Raw genomic sequence first — 21,399 nt, forward strand, 5'->3', positions numbered from 1 at the left:
ATATATAAACAACAACAACAACAACCCAGTATAATCCCACTTAGTGGGGTCTGGGGAGGGTAGTGTGTACGCAGACCTTACCCCTACCCTAGGGTAGAGAGACTGTTTCCAAATAGACCCCCGGCATCCTTCCCTCCAAGAACTTCCCACCTTGCTCTTGGGGAGACTCGAACTCACAACCTCTCAGTTAGAAGTGGAGTTGCTTACCATTATAGTAACCCTGACGTTAGACCTTTTTCTAGTGGACACGTACAGAGTAATTTTATAAGAAGAAAAAGACACGTTAATATGGGTGGACCTAATTCGCCAACGATTAAAAAAGAGAGATAAAAGATTAGCAATGTTAGAAACAACTTTTTTATTCCTTATTGTTTGTCTCTATTCCAATATTTTTTATTCGAAAAGCTACTGCATATCACTGTATTGCACGAAGAATAGGAGAGATTTAATCTACTAACTTTATTATAATACAATGAAGCTCTCATGTGTTATATAATAATCATTAAATAAACTAAAGAATGAGAAATTGAATCAACTTACAGTAAAAAAAAAAAAAATCACAATTTCTTCAGTTTGATGAAAATCCAAATACTATTTCTTGCTAAAATCTTACTATAATTGGGTATTTCATTACCATGGCATCTAATAATCATTGCTGGAGATCAATAAATAAGCTTCTTCACTTTGAGTCCTCTTCTTGTTTTCAGTCATCGAAGCTTTTTTTGAGAGGCTAGGGTTTTTGGTAATGGGTTTCTTTGTCGATGGAATTGAGGGAAAATTGCAAATGGAACTGGTGGGTTTAGCATTTTCCAAAGTCACGTGAGTGTCACATGGGTTAGCACCGTTAGTTTTTAACTTGGTTCTGTTAGTAGACTAAAGGTGCTCTAGTTTAGCAAAGTTAAAGGATTAAAGATGCTCTAGTGGTAAATATTTTAAGAGAAACGTTAGGTCATCTCTTCTCATCATCTAAGTGTTGGTAGATAGAGTTTATCGATAAAATTACTGGTAAGAGGTAACAGGCATTCGATGGAACAATTAAGGTGCGTTCAGACAAATATGGACACCTCTGTTAATTTTTTTTTTAAAACCATAGTGCTTGATCTTTTACCATCATGTGACTATAATTGAGCCCAATTCAATTAATTTTGTTACCTTAGTAAATTTCCTAGAAAATAAGCCATGCTTATTAGTAAATTAAGAAGCATTGTACTTTACAGAGTATACAAATTTCCAAACACAATCCACTAGTCAGGAGACATGTCAACATCCACCCTGATGTCTATTCCATTTCTTATATAATTCCTAAGATTCATTTTATGTGGCACTGTTTGTTTGAACGGAGTTTAAAAAGAATAAAGACTTTTTAAACTTATGGTATTAACTACATCATGACATTTTTGCGGCTAAAAGGCATATCATAAAGGGTAATGAGAAGTTTAAACTCTAAAGTTAAATTGTTTTTAAATATATAAATATGGCATTATTTTTAGAACATACTAAATAGGAAATAGTATTACATAAAATGAAACAAAGAAAGTAGTAAGTACTAGAAGTCAAGTAGTCAACATCCACATGGCTACTTCCTTTCCACTTCTTATATACTCTCTTCTTTTCATTTTATATGACAGTGTTTGACTGAGCACAATATTTATGAAAGATGAATATTTTTGATATTTAGTGTCTTACATATGTCATGACAATGAGACTATAAAAGTATATCATTAAGGATAAAATGAAATATTAGAAATTAAATTATTTTTAAATTTAAAAACGTATCATTCTTTCTTAAACAGTCAAAAAAAGAGTGTTGCCTAAATAGCTCAATTTCTCATTTCATGTCTTATCTTTCTTGATGATTATTTTCTTTTCCCTTTCAAGTTAGTTTAGGGCATCTTTCTCCCATATTATTATGGTAAAATACACATATAATGTCTTATCAATTAGTTTTGTATTCATTCAAAATATCTTTAGTGATGATAGTTTCATTAATATATTGTGCACTAGCTTTGGTTGTTAGTGAGATGATTATGCTTTTCTCATGTAGAATTTGCAGGAACTGACAAGATACATACAAATAAAGAAAAGAGCCATCTCATGTTTCCAGAAAATTAAAGAGCTAGGGTCCTTTGCCACTTGTTATTTGTCTAGTCACAAGCATAAAGAGAATAAATCACATGCTCCTAGATATTCCAGTAGTAGGTACACCTAAAAAATGCAACACATGCAGTGCACGAACTATCCTGTATTCACGTAGTGTTCGAGAAAGAATCGCACCCTGAAGAGTATAATATAGGCTGATTCCACGATTTCAACCCATGACCTATATGGCACACAAAAGACTTCCCTTTACTTAAAAAACATATGCAACGTACATCTTTGTATATATATATATATATATATATATATATATATATATATATATATATACACATACATACATACACATACACACACACACACGAGCAAAAACGTGTACATCTCGACTAATTGGATACCTCGTGTTACACCCCATTTTTTCATACGTGAGAGTATGTCGTAAGTCAACTGATGTAAGCTTAGAAATAAGATTCTATTGGAAGCAAATAAAGTAAGTTAATCATGTTACCTTAGAGGTTACAAATATTTAAGATCATGAATAACAAGTACCAAGATGGTTGGAAAGGCTTAGAAGCTAAGCAAATTGAAGAAAATAAGTTTCGTCGAAAGTCGATAAGTTTGGAATGTTATAACATGCACTTTGGGGTGAGACTAGGGTTCTTAACGTGATAAGGAGGTTATGTTATAAGTTATTTTAGGTTTATGATAGTTGTATGTTACGTTTTGAAGTCAAGCGAGTTGTGGAACAAAAGTTGGCAAAGGTCATCACAAGTTGCTTTTTTAAATGTGCTAAACATTAGGTCAAATGTAGTGGAGCTTTTCTCCCAATATACCTGGAATTACAGGATGATCCACATATCAAATTGAAGATCTATGAGTCTAATTTCTAATGCATTAAATGGTTTGTCAATACGATATCGGAGTAGAGAGATATTTGCAGTTTTGCGAGACTACACAGACTGTATAAGTGGCAAGTAGGTGTGTCACTAAAGCTTTTTGAGCAATACATTTTGTGTGTTATATGAGGTCTTTTTGGGATATATTATATGAAGGTATTGGAATCTAGTTTTCAACGCTCTTAACTGTTTGCTCATATGACACACGGATAAAAAGTTATAAGCGTTGGAAGAAGGACCAATGCTAGGGTGCCAAGTAGCACCTTTTTGACTTTTCAACAAAATGGATATTTACATCCCTTATCTTGTCTCTTTCCCCATTTTTCCAGAAAGCACGACGAAATAACACCTCTAACCTTCCCCTCAATCTCTCCACAAGGGTTTCCAACAAGATTATCATCCGGGGCACGAAATCAAGTAGCGATAACATTAAAATGATCCCTACGACGTAAGTATCGCTATATTGCCTCTCTTTTTCTTTGTAGTTTGAGTTTTCGAAGATATTTAATAGTTAATAAAATGCCTTATTTCTGTATTTAAGCTTTTAAATATAAAGGAAGGTTGATAAATACATTTTGTAATAGCTAGAACCCACGGGACGGTGATCGGAAGTCGTGAGTTCGAATTATTCGACTTGTTGTGGGCTGTTTTTGGGCTATTTCGTGTTGCTTTTGGGCTGTATATTTTGTTGTTATTTAATGGAGTTTTGGAGGAGAAATTGTGTGGAGAAACACCAAATAATGGAGAAATGGTGGATTAGTCGTTCTTTGTAACATTTTCGGCGTGTTTGACATTACTATAGTTGTCGTTTTAGGTATGAAGTGATTGGGGTGTATTGAGCTGTTGTAAGCTAAATGTAACATGGATTTAGACTTTTATCCACTGTAGGAGGTTATTATATTGTGTTCTTGATTCTTGTTAAGATTATCTTGGCAATGATTAAGTTAAACAACTAGTGAATAAAGTTTCTAATTGAGGATAACTGGAGTTGTGAATTGTTTTCCATGTTATAAATATATAGTATAAGGATCGAATCATTGATGAATGAATTAATTATCATGTTAATGATACTATTAAGTTAAAGTAAGAAGCCTATAAGGGGTAATATGGGTATATGAATTCCAATTGGAGTTTGACGCTCGTTGTGAAGTAGTTGTGACTTGTTGTTATTTTATGGTGTCTTGTTATTGATAATTATGTATTGCTGGATTTCTTTGGTCATTGTTGTTGGTATATGGTACTGGAGGAGGCTCTTGTTACTGGGGAGATGCTGCCCAAATTTACATAAACGAGCTACTAGTTTAAGTTGCGAACATAGCCTTTACTCAACACTAATTTTGAATCTCCTTATGCTATGATAGATTGAGTTGAGTTATTTGAAGAATTACTTGGAAGGTATTAAGGACTCAATGGAGTTAAGGTATGTTAAGGCAATCCCTTATTTCTTTTGGCATGATCTAAAGTGAAATGAATACGCTATTTCATAACGGATCTACTCCTAGCAACTAAGGTTGTCCATGTTGTTCTTTCCTTATAAATTTATTCTAAGCAAGTGCGTATGATCCTTGAATCCTACTGAGGTTAATACTGAGGGTATGGATGTCCATAATGTTAATCGAAGGTGCAATGACCTTAAGTCACTCGGAAAGGTTTAGAACGTGATTCCATGAGTCTAGCATGCATTATATATAGTATCTATTTTACTCTACCGAGCCGCGCTATAGTCAGTTGGGTACGACACCTATTGTGCAACCACTGATCAGTTGTGTTTATCGAGCTCCGCGTGGCCGGGTACGATTCTACCAAGCTTTATGATGGCCGGGTATGTTTTTACCGAGTCCTCTTTGAGGCCGGGTACGATATGATGATGATGATGCCCACAAAGGCGTATATTTTTAAAAGTTTATGTATATATATGTATTATGCATTTTATATCAGTAGCCCCCAAGAGGCACTCAGATGTTCCAGGTTGTATCTCCTCTATCTCACTTTATATTACAGTTCTTATTTATGATTTCCTGCCTTACATACTCGGTACTTTATTCGTACTGACATCCCTTCTGCCTGGGGATGCTGCGTTTCATGCCCGCAGGTCCCGATAGACAGGTTGACATTCCTACTAGTAGGCTATCAGCTCAGCGAAAGGTGTTGGTGTACTCCACTTGCTCCGGAGTTGCCTATTTGGTCAATATGATTTGGACATGTATTGATTGGTATGGCGGGCCCCTGTCCCGACCTTTATGATGTGTATGTACTCTTAGAGGCTTGTAGACGGATGTCATGTATATGAAAGATTGAATGGCCTTATCGACCTATGTTCAGTATACGAGTGTTCATTTTGGTCTTGTAGGACCGTATGTCACATGTATGAGTTTCTACATCATATTGGGTTGTCATATGTCTAGTATTTTTTTATGTTTTATTCTGATTATCTCATGACGACCCTTTGGGCCTATTTACCCATGATAGTATAATAAGAAATGAAAAGCTACGTTGGTACTCGATTGAGTAAGGTACCGGGTACCCGTCACGGTCCTCCTATTTGGGTCGTGACAAAAGTGGTATCAGAGCAGTTCTGTCCTAAGGAGTTTACAAACCGGGTCTAGTAGAGTCTTGTTTATGGGTGTGTTGTGCACCACACTTATAAGCAGGAGGCTACAGGGCATTTAGGACTATCACTCTTTCTTCTTACTCTAGATCGTGTGGTAGATCTCAGTTGTAAGAATTCAAACTCTTAGATTCTATTTAATTTATAATACAATGAAATCTACATCCAGAAAGAAGATGGTTGGTAAGAGATTGAATGTGGTTATGGAAAAGTTGAGTCAGAGGAACTTGATTTTGCATTAAGCTTATGATGAGTAAATGTGAGGTCTTCTGCAGATCATGTGTGTACTAAGACGTGTAAGTTTCTTGATAAAGAACCCTAAGGCATTCTATCCACCCATATGGTAAAAAGTAATAAGAGAATCAGAAGGTAGATACAAGATACAACAAGTAAAAGAAGCAAGGTGAAGAAGGGTACGAGTTATCCAGTTAGTGAGATTATCAGTATTTACAATTCATGTAGAGAAATATAACCATTCTGAGTTACTTTCAACAGTAACAGGGATATATACAATTGGACACATCCATCTTAATTATGCCCTATAGGAGCTAACAAATATAGTTTAAAAGAAGGATGGGATATTAAGATCCAGCTGGGGTTAGAGTAACCCAAATTTGTGGATGGATTGTTATCATTAGCTAACATTTTTGAAGGATAGTGAAAACATGGTAACAGATCTCCTTGCGGGATACCCAGATGGTGCACTCTAGAATAGTACAATCATATATGAATACTAGAATGCTCAGAAATTTCAGAAGATAGGCAGTGGAATCCTAGAAGGGATAAATATTTACCTTAGTATGACTCTCGCCCCTAGTAAAAGAGAGAAGGAGAGAGAGAGAGAGAATTTTAGGCATCCCGAAGAGCTAGTGAGATGAAGCAAGAGGAGCTAAAAGCGAAGAATGTTTTGTTGAAGTTTTCAGGATAAAGTGATAAACAGAAATATTAGCAAGAGAATAAGAAGAGAGTAAATAAAGTATTATGAGTAAAAGGTGATAAATGGGTGATAACGGTAAATCAAAATTTGACACGATGATAAAGTCTATAGTCAAGCGAAGGAAAAGACAAGAGGTGACAGACCTTGAGACAATAATAGAGTATAGGCCAACGGCTATATCCTCATTCAAGAATTGAGCTGGTGACTCGAACGTCATTACCAGAAGGAAAAATTAGATCCCCGTAGTAATAAAATTTAGTATGGGATAGTAAACAAGATAAAACCGAACATGAATTAGGGACCAGAGGATTTGATAATAGTCGACATTGTGATAACTTCATCGATCGCATTCCGACAATAATAGAATAGACAACGGACGAATAACCTTTAAAGGTCATTTAGGAAGACGCTTCCCTAAAGAAAACACTCTGAGCAGAGTTAATCTTAAGGGACTATATGTGCCAGTTCCACTAGGTGTTACCTTCATGCATAAGAAATTCAGTTATCCCTGGTACAGAAGGGTTACCATAGGGCAAGTAAGGGTCATTGGTATAGCGGGGCCCTGTCCCGACCTTTGTGATGTGTATGTACTCTTAGAGGCTTGTAGACAGATGTCATGTATATGAAAGATTGAATGGCCTTATCGGCCTATGTTCAGTGTACGAGTGTTCATTTTGGTCTTGTAGGACCGTATGTCACATGTATGAATTTCTACATCATATTGGGTTGCCCTATGTCTAGTATTCCTTTATGTTTTATTCTGATTATCTCATGACGGCCCTTCTGGCCCACTTACCCATGATGGTATGATAAGAAAGATATGCTACATTGGTACTCGGTTGAGTAAGGTACCGGGTGCCCGTCACGGTCCATCGATTTGGGTCGTGATACCTCGAATATCTCTCATCAACATATGCATCGTAAAAATAACTCTACTCACTAAAGTTTTAAACTAATATATATATATATATATACACACACACACACGAGCGAATTTGTGTACATCTCGACTAATTGGATACCTCGAATATCTCTCATCAACATATGCATCGTAAAAATAACTCTACTCACTAAAGTTTAAACTAGCTATTGAAAAGAAATCATCTAATGTTGCTTGCCTTTTCTTGAATTTGCGCTCCCTATAAAAAACGACTCTGTTCCAAGAGTGAAAAAAACATAAAATATCAAAAAAAAAAAAAAAAAAAAAAAAAGTCTTTGTGGCCTATATTAAGGGAAAATATGTTGACTCACCTGAGCTACTTGGAAGATGTATTTACTCATTAGATGGAATACTGTAACATGTTGCCCACTTGAGAATTCAAAAGAATTGAGCATTTTATGTAGGAAAAAGTGTACATCAATAATATCAGATAATAAGTCCACCATCAAATAATTGACTAAAGTAACATCAAATGCAAAAAGAAGTCAAAGTTATCAACTTTAGAACGTTAAAATATGAAAAATATTGAGAAAGCATGGCGGCTAATTGGCGGGGTTCTTAATATATTATGGTGCAACTTTATGTATTACAACTTTATTATTCAAAAAATAAATGATTTTAAAGCCAACCAACTTCATTTAGGGAAACATAAAAGGAGAGTCATTCTTTAAATTTAATAGACAATTCTCAAGATTACTATCAAAAAATTCTTCGAAGGTCAGTGGTCGCACTCAGGGGCGGATTTAGGGGCGCAAGGGGTTCATCCGAACCCCCTTCGCCGAAAAATTACACTGTATATATAAGGCAAAATCTGTTTTTTACCTTTATATATTAAGTTTTAAACCCCCTTAACACAATCCTAAAGTGTAGTTTAGTGGTCAAGGGGGTTCAAAATCTACATAAGATCATGAGTTCAATTCCCACTAGCTACAAAAAAATTTTTTGAACCCCCTTCGTGGAGATCTTGCCTCCGCCACTGGTTGTTCGAAATTTGGTGAATAATGGGTTGAGCCTTTACCTTTCTTCACTTAATTACAATTAACTCATACATCACGTGTATCAGAACTCTTAGGGGCACTCATTCACATCATTATCCTTTCTTCTCCTTTTTTGAAATCTTTCTTTTAGTTTTAATTCTTTTCTTCTCGTAATAATTGTTCTCCTCTTTCGACCAAAGATAAAATTAAAAATTAAAATAAAATTTGTACTATAATTAACATGAGGGCTTTACTGATTAAATAATTCAAAAGCCACCCAACTTGCCGCATATATCTTGAACATAGCCAGCCGCCAGAGCACTATATATACACTAGTTCAAACAATGCAAAGTATCAACTACACTTACCTTAGTACAAAATGTTTTAGCTCATATTATTTCATAAAATATCAAGAAAATAGAAATATCCCAACCCATTTACAGCCATGAAAATCTTGAAAATTTTCTTGGTTTTTTCCATACTTGGTTGTTTGTCATGGCCTAGCATTCAAGGCGATTTAACGACTTATATAGTACAAGTTGAATCCCCAAAAAGCCAAATTTCCACTCAATCTTTATCAGATCAGGATCTTGAGGGCTGGTACCGATCTTTATTACCAAATACCATAGCGAGCACGAGCTCAAATGAAGAAGAAGAGCCACGTTTAGTGTATTCATATCGCAACGTGATGAAAGGTTTTGCAGCAAGATTATCAGCAGAGGAAGTGAAGGAAATGGAGAAGAAAGAGGGGTTTATATCTGCATGGCCAGAGAGGATATTGTCGTTACACACTACGCGTACTCCAAGTTTTCTTGGATTGCAACAGAACGAAGGTGTATGGCGACATTCCAATTATGGGAAAGGTGTGATTATTGGTGTCTTGGACACTGGTATTTCTCCTGACCATCCTTCATTTAGCGACGAAGGAATGCCTCCTCCGCCTGCTAAATGGAAAGGCAAGTGTGAATCAAACTTCACTACAAAATGTAACAACAAGCTCATTGGCGCGAGGACTTTTCCACAAGCCAATGGCTCGCCAATAGATGATAATGGACATGGCACACATACTGCTGGCACTGCTGCCGGAGGTTTTGTGAAAGGTGCCAATGTGTTCGGGAATGCTAATGGCACTGCAGTTGGGATTGCCCCTCTTGCTCACCTCGCCATTTATAAGGTTTGCGATTCTTTTGGTTGCTCTGATAGTGGCATTTTATCTGCCATGGACGCGGCTATTGATGATGGAGTTGATATCTTATCGCTTTCCCTTGGTGGAAGTACTAATCCATTCCATAGTGATCCTATTGCACTTGGTGCGTATAGTGCAACACAAAGAGGTATTCTTGTAAGTTGCTCTGCTGGTAATAACGGTCCATTTGAGAGCACTGTTGTAAATGAAGCCCCGTGGATTCTCACTGTAGGCGCGAGCACTCTTGACAGGAAAATTAAGGCTACTGTTAGGCTTGGAAATAAAGAAGAATTTGAAGGCGAATCAGCTTTCCATCCAAAGGTTTCCAAGACAAAATTCTTCCCTTTGTTTAATCCTGGAGAAAATTCAACAGACTCTGATAACTCTTTTTGCGGACCAGGGCTAACTGACCTCAGCCGTGCTATTAAAGGTAAAATAGTTTTGTGCATTGCAGGTGGTGGTTTTAACAGGATTGAAAAAGGACAAGCTGTAAAGAACGCTGGAGGCGTTGGCATGATTCTCATTAATCGGCCTCAGGATGGTTTAACTAAATCAGCTGATGCTCATGTCCTTCCGGCCCTGGATGTTGCTTCTTTTGATGGAAATAATATTATCGAGTATATGAAATCAACAATGAAGCCTGTTGCTAGAATTACATTCCAAGGAACGATAATAGGCGATAAGAATGCTCCAGTGCTTGCTGGTTTTTCTTCTCGTGGCCCGAGCATAGCTAGTCCTGGAATCTTGAAACCTGATATTATTGGTCCTGGTGTTAATATCCTCGCAGCTTGGCCTACTTCTGTCGAAAACAAAACCAACACAAAATCTACCTTCAACATAATTTCTGGTACCTCTATGTCATGTCCTCACCTTAGCGGAGTTGCAGCATTGTTAAAAAGCGCGCACCCCACTTGGTCCCCTGCAGCTATTAAATCAGCAATCATGACAACGGCTGACATAGTCAATCTTAGCAACGAATCCCTCCTAGACGAAATGCTCTCTCCTGCTAGAATCTTCGCCTATGGATCAGGACATGTCAATCCATCACGAGCAAATGATCCAGGACTAGTTTACGATACACAATTCAAGGACTACATACCTTATTTATGTGGTTTAAATTACACAGATCGACAGATGGGAAGCCTTCTACAACGCAAAACAAGTTGCTCGAAAGTGAAAAGTATTCCTGAAGCACAACTAAATTACCCTTCATTTTCCATTTCTCTTGGAGCAAATCAACAAACATACACAAGAACAGTGACAAACGTCGGGGAGGCAAAATCATCTTATCGCGTGGAGATAGTTTCACCACGAAGTGTTTCCGTTGTTGTTAAGCCTTCAACTTTAAAATTTACGAAGTTAAATCAGAAGTTGACATACCGAGTGACATTTTCCACAACAACAAACATCACAAACATGGAAGTTGTTCATGGATACTTGAAATGGACAAGTAATAAGCATTTTGTAAGAAGTCCAATTGCTGTTATTCTACAAGAGCCTGAAACACCAGAAGATTAATGTCTTTTCTTTTTAATAATTTGTTCAATTTATAATAAGCCTGTATTAATGGCTTGTATCCAAAATGTAGAATGAGTGCAAAAATTGCTCATGTTTTATTCTACTGGTGTTATTTCCTTTCTGGTATGGACTAATATTTCTATTTCAATGTTCATTACTCCCTCCGTTCCAGTTTATGTGAACCTATTTTCTTTTTGGTCCGTTCCAAAAAGAATGACTCTTTTCTAAATTTGGTAACAATTTAACTTAAACTTCCAATTCTACCCTTAATGAGAAGCTTTTATAACCACAAAAATACTCTGGACCCCTTCTGACATGTTTATGATCACAAATTCCAAAAATCTTCATTTTTTCTTAAACTACGTGCCCAGTCAAACAAGTTCACATTGAAATGGAATGGAGGGAATACTTTTTATTTAAGCATTGGCTTTTGACATCTTTTATTTAGGTGGATTTCACTTTTCCTGACTTTACCCTAAAATTTAGCATATAAAATGACAACTCAGTGTACAAAGCATTTCGCGTTTATGCAGGGCCTGGAAAAGGGCCGCACCCCAAGAGGGTGTCATGTAGGCAGCCTACCCTGATACAAGCATCAGTAGCCGATTTCACGGCTCGAACTCCTGACCTAGGTCACAAAGAGACAACTTTACCGTTGCTTCAAGGCTTGCACAATATGGTACTTAAACTATACTATGATTGTCTTCCATCTGCTGATTTGCGACGGTTTTAATTTTTAGATAAGATAATTCACATAAATTCAATACAGTAGATTAACAAAATATGTATTTCTACGTATTTGGTTAAAAAGAGATCAGGTATTTTGTGAAAGAACGTGTTTAAAAACATAAAATGAATATGCAATTAAGTCGTAAAAATAAGTTCTTGGATTTCGTTTGTTTAATATATAGTCATAATAACTAAAAAGAGACTTTTTTAGTTACTTGATTTGATAATTAAACAAATTTTAAAAGAACAAACAAACAAATATAAATCCATATTGACCTAACAATATTGACAAGAAACAAGTTGTTATTTGTTATTAACTCATAATCATAGATAAAATAATAAATCACATTCTCCTATTACGTAGCTGTATATTGGGCAGGTGGATTTAATTTACTTTGGGATCTACCTAACACTGTTTTGATAAAAACATAATCCTTTTACTTATTAACTATAGGGGTGTACATAGGTCGGGTTGGTTCGGATTTTATAATTACCAGACCAAATTAATTGTGTCGGGTTATTAAATCTAAAGACCAAACCAAACCAATAAAATTCGGGTTTTTCAATCTCGGTTTTTCTCGGGTTTTCTCGGTTTCTCGGGTTATTTGGGTTTTCCCGATTTTTTCCGGTAAAATCTTCGTAGAACAAAACATATAACTTGTGCTCAAAATATTTCTTTAATCCTAGTAAGATACAACTATATAAAGTATTTTTCAAGAAAATAATATAAAATATGAGATGTGTCATGGCTTATCCTAAAATATTCAACAATAAAGACAATAAAATTATGTGATATAAATATTGCTAATTAAAAAACCATAATAAAAATAAACATAATCTAAAAGTACTAAGTCATGCTAAAATAAGTAGACTAATAAGGGAGTATTAATTACATGATTAAACGCTAAAGAAAAAATAAAAATAGGTTATGCATTTTTATTTAAATTATTGTAAAACAAAAAATAGATATTCAATACATCCTCATTCGTAGTATTGAATTGAATGTCTTTTATTAACATTAGTATTGATTTGATTTTGGTTTGGGCTTTTGTTAGCATTATTTAATTTACTAATATTAATGGCTATAAAACTTATTGGAACATTCAAAAGTTCTACGTCCAACTTTGAAATAATACCTTAAAAGAAAAAATTATGAAATTTTTTAAAAAATATTTATAAATTACATCACAAAAGGTATATTTATATATTAAATATATCTAAAAAAATTTAAATATGTAATGTCGGGTTGGTTTGATTTCGATTTGATTTTCTTTAGTTAAAACCAAACCAAACCAATTATGGTCGGGTTTTTTTCAAATACTAAACCAAATCAAATCAAACCATAGTCTGATTTTTTTTCTCGATTTGACTCGGATTATCGTGTTGGTGCGGTTTGTCGGTTTCCTTTGTACACTTTAACTATATAAGTCACAGTAACTTCTAGATTTACTCTAATTCAACCAAATAAATCTACCTTTAGATAAAGGTCCAAATTTACCTTTAAAGTTTTGTCGATGGTTTAAAATCGGAAAAAAATCAGAAAGAGCTAGATTTATAGCTCGTACTTGAAAAATAACCACGATTTCAAAAGTAATCAAAATTTAGTCATTTTTTATGCAAAGATAAAATTTGAACAAAAACACCCTTAAAAATCTAGAAAAATTCCAGCATATATACCGGAGTTCGAATTTCTTACATATGTGTTGGGATTTCATAATGTGCTGGAGTTCTACCATAATATGCTGGAAGTTTATATGCAGGAGCTCCAATGTCCAGCATATTATGCTGGAACTTTCCTTATGCTGGAATTCCAATAATATGCTGGAAGTTTATAGGCAAGAGCTCCAATGTCCAGGATATTATGCTGGAACTTTCCGTAAGCTGAAGTTCCAATATAATATGCTGGAAGTTTATACGCAAGAGCTCCATAATCCATCATATATGCTATAACTTTCCGTGTTTTAGCAATATAATGACTATTTTTCAATGATTTTGCAAACGCTAACTATTTTTCAATTACAAATCCGAAAACTGACTAGCCCGTGCTATTTTCATTTTAAAATCACCCTTACTTTGAAATTTCACTACGCACGGGTCAAGAGTGATTAGACCAAAAATTTAGCAGATTGCAAAATCAATTATTTCAGACAGTATTATATGACAAATTTGACCCTGTTCCCAACATAAAATATCAAGAAAACCAGTCTTTGTGGCCTAAATTAAGTAATATTATTTTGACCCTATATATCTAGGTTCTTGAAAGATGTATTTATTCATTAGAAATGTAAACTTTTAACATGTTGCCAAATTGAATAATATAAAGAGATGTATATTTTGTGTTGGACATAGGGTATATCAAAAATGCCAGATACTAAGTCCAACATCAAACAAAATATTAAAGCAACATCCACATGGTATATGTGTAAAAGTTACACTGAGTTAAAGTTCCCATCTTTATAGATCCTTATAAGTTTCTTTTCATTAAAAAAATCTGCATTTTATTCATAATTAGAATTCTTAAAAGCCAATTGGGAAAATTTAAGTTTCCATGCAAGAAACCTTGCACATAATTTATTAGTACATTTTATCATGACAAGGATAACTTTAATAATGTGCTACATCTTTTATCCAAAATTATAAAAGATCTTAAAGATAAGCCAAGTGCATTTAGTGGTCATTTGCTTTAATAATAATAATAATAATAATGAAAGATTATCATGAATGTATATCATGTTTGGTTAGGCGTATAAGAAAAAATAATTGTCGCATAACTCAATACAATATTTTGTGGCCTAAGTAAACTTTGCATTGCTAATATACACATAAGTTAAATAAAAAGTTATGTATTATTTTATGCACTACATCACCAAGAAGGGAGATAGTCGGATGAAGGTGATCTCCCTCCGTCCTTAATTCGATGTTTTTGGTTCGAGCGGTGAGAATGGAGAATTTCGAGTTATGGGCCGCATCTCCTTTAATGGCCCATATGCGACACATATCTGAATTAATCGAGTTAGTGTATTTCATATACTAATGATTAAAACCAAAAAATAATTCCTACATTAAACTATTCCAAGTCTAGTCACTCATTCATATCACTATACTTTCTTTTCTCTTCTTATTTAATTGTTCCTTTAACTTTAGTCTTTTTCCATCACATGATGCTTTTCTTTTTTTCACATACAATAAAAGGCTCCCGCTATGTGTGAGGTCCGGGGAAGGGCCGCACTGCAAGAGGCTGTTTCCACGGCTTGAATCCATCACGTCCCGGTTAACATGAGGAGATCTATTGATTAAACAATCCAAAAGCTTTCCACTGTATATGTTAGTACTTCAAAGAATGAAAAGCATAGATCTTTTTAATTTCTTAAATATATCAGTAGTTCATGTATTACTTCAAAATATCAAGAACTTAGAGTTTTTTTTAGCTCATTTTTGCAGCCATGAAATTACTGAATATCCTTCTTGTTTTCTGCATATTTGGCTGTATATTATGGCCTAGTATGCAAAGCAACTTAGAGACTTACGTAGTTCAAGTTGAATCTCCAGAAAGCAAAATTTCCACTCAATCATTATCTGAGGATCTTTTTTGCCAAATACTATTGAAAGTTCAAGCTCAAATGAAGAATCGCGGTTAATATATTCATATCACAATGTGATGAAAGGTTTTGCAGCAAGATTATCCGCAGAGGAAGTGAAAGAAATGGCGAAAAAACCAGGCTTTGTATATGCATGGCCAGAGAGGATATTGTCTTTACACACTACACATACCCCGAGTTTTCTTGGATTGCAGCAGAACATGGGAATGTGGAAGGATTCAAACTATGGAAAAGGTGTGATTATTGGAGTTTTAGACAGTGGGATATTTCCTGATCATTCTTCGTTTAGCGACAAAGGAATGCCTCCTCCGCCTGCTAAATGGAAGGGTAAGTGTGAGTCGAACTTCACTACGAAATGCAACAACAAGCTCATTGGCGCGAGGACATTTCCTCAAGCCAATGGTTCGCCAATAGATGATGACGGACATGGTACACACACTGCAAGTACTGCTGCTGGAGGTTTTGTGGAAGGTGCTAATGTGTATGGAAATGCTAATGGCACTGCAGTTGGGATTGCCCCTCTTGCTCATCTTGCCATTTATAAGATTTGCGATTCTTTTGGTTGCTCTGACAGTGGTATTTTAGCGGCTATGGATGCAGCTATTGATGATGGAGTTGATTTCTTATCCCTTTCCCTTGGTACAAGTACAAGTCCGTTCCATAATGATCCGATTGCACTTGGCGCGTATAGTGCAACACAAAGAGGTATTCTTGTTGTTTGCTCTGCAGGTAATAGTGGTCCATCCGAAAGCTCGGTTCTAAATGAAGCACCATGGATTCTCACAGTAGGAGCAAGTACTCTTGACAGGAAAATTAAGGCTACTGTTCAGCTCGGGAACAAGAAAGTATTTGAGGGCGAGTCCGCCTTTCATCCAAAGGCTTTTAGTACAAAATTCTTCCCTTTGTATGATCTGCACTAGATGGAAGTGAGTTTGACAGTTCTTATTGCGGAACAGGTACACTGACTAACCCTGCTATTAAAGGCAAAATAGTCTTGTGTATGGTAGGTGGTGGTTATTCCAGGATTGCAAAAGGACAAGCAGTTAAGGATGCTGGAGGTATTGGCATGATTCTAATAAATAGCGTAGATGATGGTTTTACGACATCAGCTGATGCTCATGTTCTTCCGGCTATGGATGTAACCTATGATGATGGAATTAAAATCACTGAGTATATGAACTCAACAAAAAAATCTATTGCGCGTATTACATTCCAAGGAACTATAATTGGAGACAAAAATGCTCCGGTTGTTGCTGGTTTTTCTTCCAGAGGACCAAGCATAGCTACTCGCGGAATTTTGAAGCCTGATATTATTGGTCCTGGTGTTAACATTCTTGCTGCTTGGCCTACTTCTGTTGAGAACAACACCAACACAAAATCTACCTTCAACATAATTTCCGGTACCTCTATGTCATGTCCTCACCTCAGTGGAGTTGCAGCATTGCTTAAAAGCGCGCACCCCACTTGGTCTCCTGCAGCTATTAAATCAGCAATCATGACAACCGCTGATACAGTCAACCTCGCCAATAATCCTATCTTAGATGAAACGCTCCGTCCTGCTAACATCTATGCCATTGGTGCAGGACATGTCAATCCATCAAGAGCAAATGATCCGGGACTAGTTTATGATACAAAATTCAAGGACTACTTACCTTATTTGTGTGGTTTGAATTACACAAATCGCGAGGTTGGAAACCTTCTACAACGCAAGGTGAATTGCTCAGAAGTGAAAAGTATTCCTAAAGCACAACTAAATTATCCTTCATTTTCCATCACATTTGGAACACATCGACTAACGTCAGGGAGGCTAAATCATCTTACAATGTTGAGATAGTTTCACCACCAGGAGTTTCTGTGACTGTTAAGCCCTCTATTCTAAAGTTCTCGAAGTTAAACCTCTAGAATAGCCAATAGTTCAACTAGTGGTGTAGTTCAAGGATTCTTGAAATGGACAAGTAATAGGCACTCTGTAAGAAATCCAATTGCAGTTGTCTTAGAAGAAACTGCAACATTGGATTTCTAGTCTCTTTTCCTTTTAATAATAAGTCTGCATTACTGGTTTGTTTGACAATGTTGAATGAGTGCAGAAAGCACCCACATTCTATTATACTGGTGTTACTTTCTTTTGAGCAAGGGCAACCCGGTGCACTAAGCTCCCGCTATGCGCGGGGTTCAGGGAAGGACCAGACTATAAGGGTCTATTTTACGCAGTCTTATCCTGCATTTCTGCAAGATGCTGTTTCCACGATTCGAACTCATAACCTCTTAGTCACATGGCAACAACTTTACCAGTTGCGCCAAGGATCCCCTTCTATTACTTTCTTTTTAGTGTGGGCTAATATTTCTACTTCATTCTTTTACTTTATTTCTGTAATGGTTTTCTACATCTTTTCAGTTTTGTGAATTTTTACTACATCAGTTCTATTTTCTTAATCGTCAGTAATATTTTTTATACTTCGACTTATTTTAGTTACTTTGTTGTATATTGAATTGATTGCTTACATCCTTCATCTTTATCTGCATCCAAATTTATGTTGATCCTAATTTACTTTGTATATTCTAATTTATAAAACATTCTTTTAATCTTGATATATATTTCAAAAAGTTTTGACATCAAATTACTTGAAAAGTAAATTGCTTGTTAATATGGCTTAATTATGGATACACTTCCTGCATTTTGAATCAGGCACATAGATCCTCTATAAAAGGCCTATATAAAAATGTACAGCTGCGCGCCATGTCTTCTAAAATTGCACACTCAAAACCCCCTATACATTGAATTTCTATTATATATGGAGTTTAATGTGTATGATTACATCATTAAGAGTTTAAGTTATAATAGGGATGTATCCATGATGCAGTAGATTTTATAGACTGAAGCAAAAGATGATTGAAAAGCAAAATGCATTTAAAAACGACTCTTTGAATTAGACTAATCATGGAATCTAATAACATATAATCACATGCTTATTGTAAATGGATCAAATTATTAGAAAGAGAAAGCAAATAGACATCCACACCTGCAGTTTTACTAGACTAGCACAACTGCGATTGGACTTCGTACAGAGTGCCTATTACTAGTCCATTTCAAGAATCCTTCAACTACATCACTGTTTGAGTTGTTGGTTATTTTGGAAAAGATCACTTGATATGTCAACTTCTGGTTCAACTTGGAGAATTTTAGAGTAGAGGGCTTAACCATCACGGAAACTCCTCGTGGTGAAATTATCTCTACACTGTAAGATGATTTAGCATCGCCAACATTGGTTACTGTTCTAGTATATGTCTGAGTATTTGTTCCCAGTGTGATGGAAAATGACGGATAATTTAGTTGTGCTTCAAGAATACTTTTCACTTCCGAGCAATTGACCTTGCGTTGTAGAAGGTTTCCCACCTGTCGATTTGTGTAATTCAAACCACACAAGTAAGGTAAGTAGTCGTCAAATGGGGTGTCATAAATTAGTCCCGGATCATTTGCTCTTGATGGATTGACATGTCCTGAACCAACGGCAAAGATATTAGCCGTAAGAAGCCTTTCATCTAAGATGGGATTGTTAGCGAGGTTTAATGTATCAGCAGTTGTCATGATTGCTGATTTAATAGCTGCAGGAGACCAAGTAGGGTGTGCGCTTTTTAGCAATGCTGCAACTCCACTGAGGTGAGGACAAGACATGGAAGTGCCTGAAATAATATTGAAGGTAGATTTTAAGTTTGTGTTGTTCTCTACAGAAGCAGGCCATGCAGCAAGAATGTTAACACCAGGACCAATAATGTCAGGCTTCAAGATTCCAGGACTAGCCATGCTTGGTCCTCGAGAAGAAAATGAAGCAACCATTGGTGCATTTCTATCTCCGATTATCGTTCCTTGAAACGTAATTCTAGCTACTGGTTTCTCAGTTGAATTCATATAGTCAAGAATTTTCATTCCATCAGCATCAGTAACATCCAGGGCAGGAAGGACATGAGCATCGGCTAACGTAGTAAAACCATATTCTGGCCCATTGTAGATGATCATGCCAACACCTCCAGCATCCTTTACTGCTTGTCCTTTTCCAATCCTTGTATAACCACCACCTGCCATACACAAAACTATTTTGCCTCTAATAGCAGGGTCAGTCAGTGTACCTGTTCCGCAATAAGGGCTGTCAAAATCACTTGCATTCTTTGCAGGATCAAATAGAGGGAAAAATGTTACGTTGGAAGACTTTGGATGAAAAGTTGATTCGCCCTCGAATTCCTTTTTGTTTCCAAGCTTAACAGTAGCCTTAATTTTCCTGTCGAGAGTGCTTGCACCTACTGTCAGAATCCATGGGGCTTCATTTGAAGTAGAGCTATTGTATGGACCTTCATTGCCGGCTGAGCAACTTACAAGAATGCCTCTTTCTGTCGCACTATATGCACCGAGTGCAATGGGATCACTATGCAAGGGACTACCACTTCCACCAAGGGAAAGGGACAGGATATCGACACCATCATCAATAGCAGCATCCATGGCAGCCAAAATTTCACCGTCAGCGCAACCAGAAGAGTCACAAACCTTATAAATTGCCAAATGAGCAAGAGGGGCAACCCCAACTGCAGTACCTTTAGCATTCCCATATACATTGGCACCTTGCACAAAACCTCCAGCAGCAGTGCTGGCTGTGTGGGTGCCATGTCCATCATCATCTATTGGCGAGCGATCTTCTTGTATGTAGGACCTCGCACCTATGAGCTTGTTGTTACACTTTGTAGTGAAATTGGATTCACACTTGCCCTTCCACTTAGCAGGCGGAGGAGGCATCCCTTCGTCGCTAAATGAAGGATGGTCAGGCGAAATGCCAGTGTCCAAGACTCCAATGATCACACCTTTACCATAGTTGGAATCTTTCCACAATCCCATATTCTGCTGCAATCCAAGAAAACTTGGAGTATGGGTAGTGTGTAACGACAATATCTTCTCTGGCCATGCAGACATAAAACCTGGTTTCTTCTCCATTTCCTTCACTTGCTCTGCTGTTAATCTTGCTGCAAAGCCTTTCATTACGTTGCGATATGAATACACTAAACGTGGCCCTTCTTCGTCATCTGAGCGTGTGCTTGCTATCGTATTTGGCAAAAAAGATCGGTACCAGCTCTCAAGATCCTGATCTGATAAAGATTGAGTGGAAATTTGGCTTTCTGGGGATTCAACTTGAACTATATAAGTCTCAAAAGGGCTCTGAATAGTTGGCCATGGAAAACAGCTAACCATACAAAAAAGAAAAAAGATTTTCAAGAAATTCATGGCTGCAACTGGGCTAAAAGAACTCTAATTTCTTGCTGTTCTGAAGTACAGTTGATACTTGAAATTCTTTAAACAACTAGTAGTATATATAGTGCTTTGGCCCTTTAATTTTGACTGATTTTCTGGTTCAACACGTTGGAACCTTTTTCAATTGTTAATTCAGATAAAGCACCTCATGTTGATTATAGTATTATTGTGTTGAAAAAGGAATACCATCATTAGAAGGAAAAACAAAGTTAAAGAAAGACTCAAGTAAAGCAGGAAAAGAAAAGGACACTGATGTGAACAAGTATTGTTGAACTCTTTCCTATATAATTGATTATTCTTAATCACCATCTACAAACCCGTACTATGTTTGCAGCCAGCCAATTTTGATATCTTAAAAATATATGTAGCCATATAGATCGTGAAAATTTATATAGCCGATCACATGTTGAAATTAATGCATAATTGAGTTGTAGTCTTTATCTACTGCTTCCAATGGTCCACTGAGATTAAAAGAATAAAAAGACCACCCTACTTTTTTCTTTTTCTAAATAAATGAAAGTGTTTTACCTTTAAGCTTATCTTTTCTTTTTGGATAAAGTTACGGTGGAGTAGTAAGTACTCTTTTATCATTAACCAGAAACTTGGATTTCGAGCCTTG

The 21,399-nt window shown here is 36.1% G+C and overlaps 2 protein-coding genes, 1 long non-coding RNA gene and 1 pseudogene across 3 annotated transcripts; 3 read left to right on the forward strand and 1 right to left on the reverse strand.

Annotated features, from left to right (window-relative positions):
* Positions 1-3,319: 3,319 nt before the first annotated feature.
* LOC142180572 (uncharacterized) lies at positions 3,320-5,352 on the forward strand. Its single transcript, XR_012709185.1, has 3 exons — positions 3,320-3,441; positions 4,355-4,413; positions 5,086-5,352. It is a non-coding gene; the product is annotated as an uncharacterized LOC142180572 (long non-coding RNA).
* Positions 5,353-8,806: 3,454 nt separating this feature from the next.
* On the forward strand, positions 8,807-11,280 carry LOC107800443 (subtilisin-like protease). The gene has a single exon (XM_016623611.2). It carries the CDS (start codon positions 8,901-8,903, stop codon positions 11,157-11,159), a length of 2,259 nt encoding a protein of 752 aa, XP_016479097.2. The 5' UTR covers positions 8,807-8,900; the 3' UTR covers positions 11,160-11,280.
* A 4,051-nt stretch (positions 11,281-15,331) lies between these two features.
* LOC107800442 (subtilisin-like protease 4) lies at positions 15,332-18,246 on the forward strand (annotated as a pseudogene).
* A 144-nt stretch (positions 18,247-18,390) lies between these two features.
* LOC107800440 (subtilisin-like protease) lies at positions 18,391-20,815 on the reverse strand. Its single transcript, XM_016623610.2, has one exon. The coding sequence runs from the start codon at positions 20,751-20,753 to the stop codon at positions 18,519-18,521; it is 2,235 nt and encodes a 744-aa protein (XP_016479096.1). The 5' UTR covers positions 20,754-20,815; the 3' UTR covers positions 18,391-18,518.
* Positions 20,816-21,399: the final 584 nt, after the last annotated feature.

Source organism: Nicotiana tabacum, chromosome 5 (genome assembly GCF_000715075.1).
Source record: "Nicotiana tabacum cultivar K326 chromosome 5, ASM71507v2, whole genome shotgun sequence".
In the NCBI taxonomy this organism is placed as follows: Eukaryota; Viridiplantae; Streptophyta; class Magnoliopsida; order Solanales; family Solanaceae; genus Nicotiana; species Nicotiana tabacum.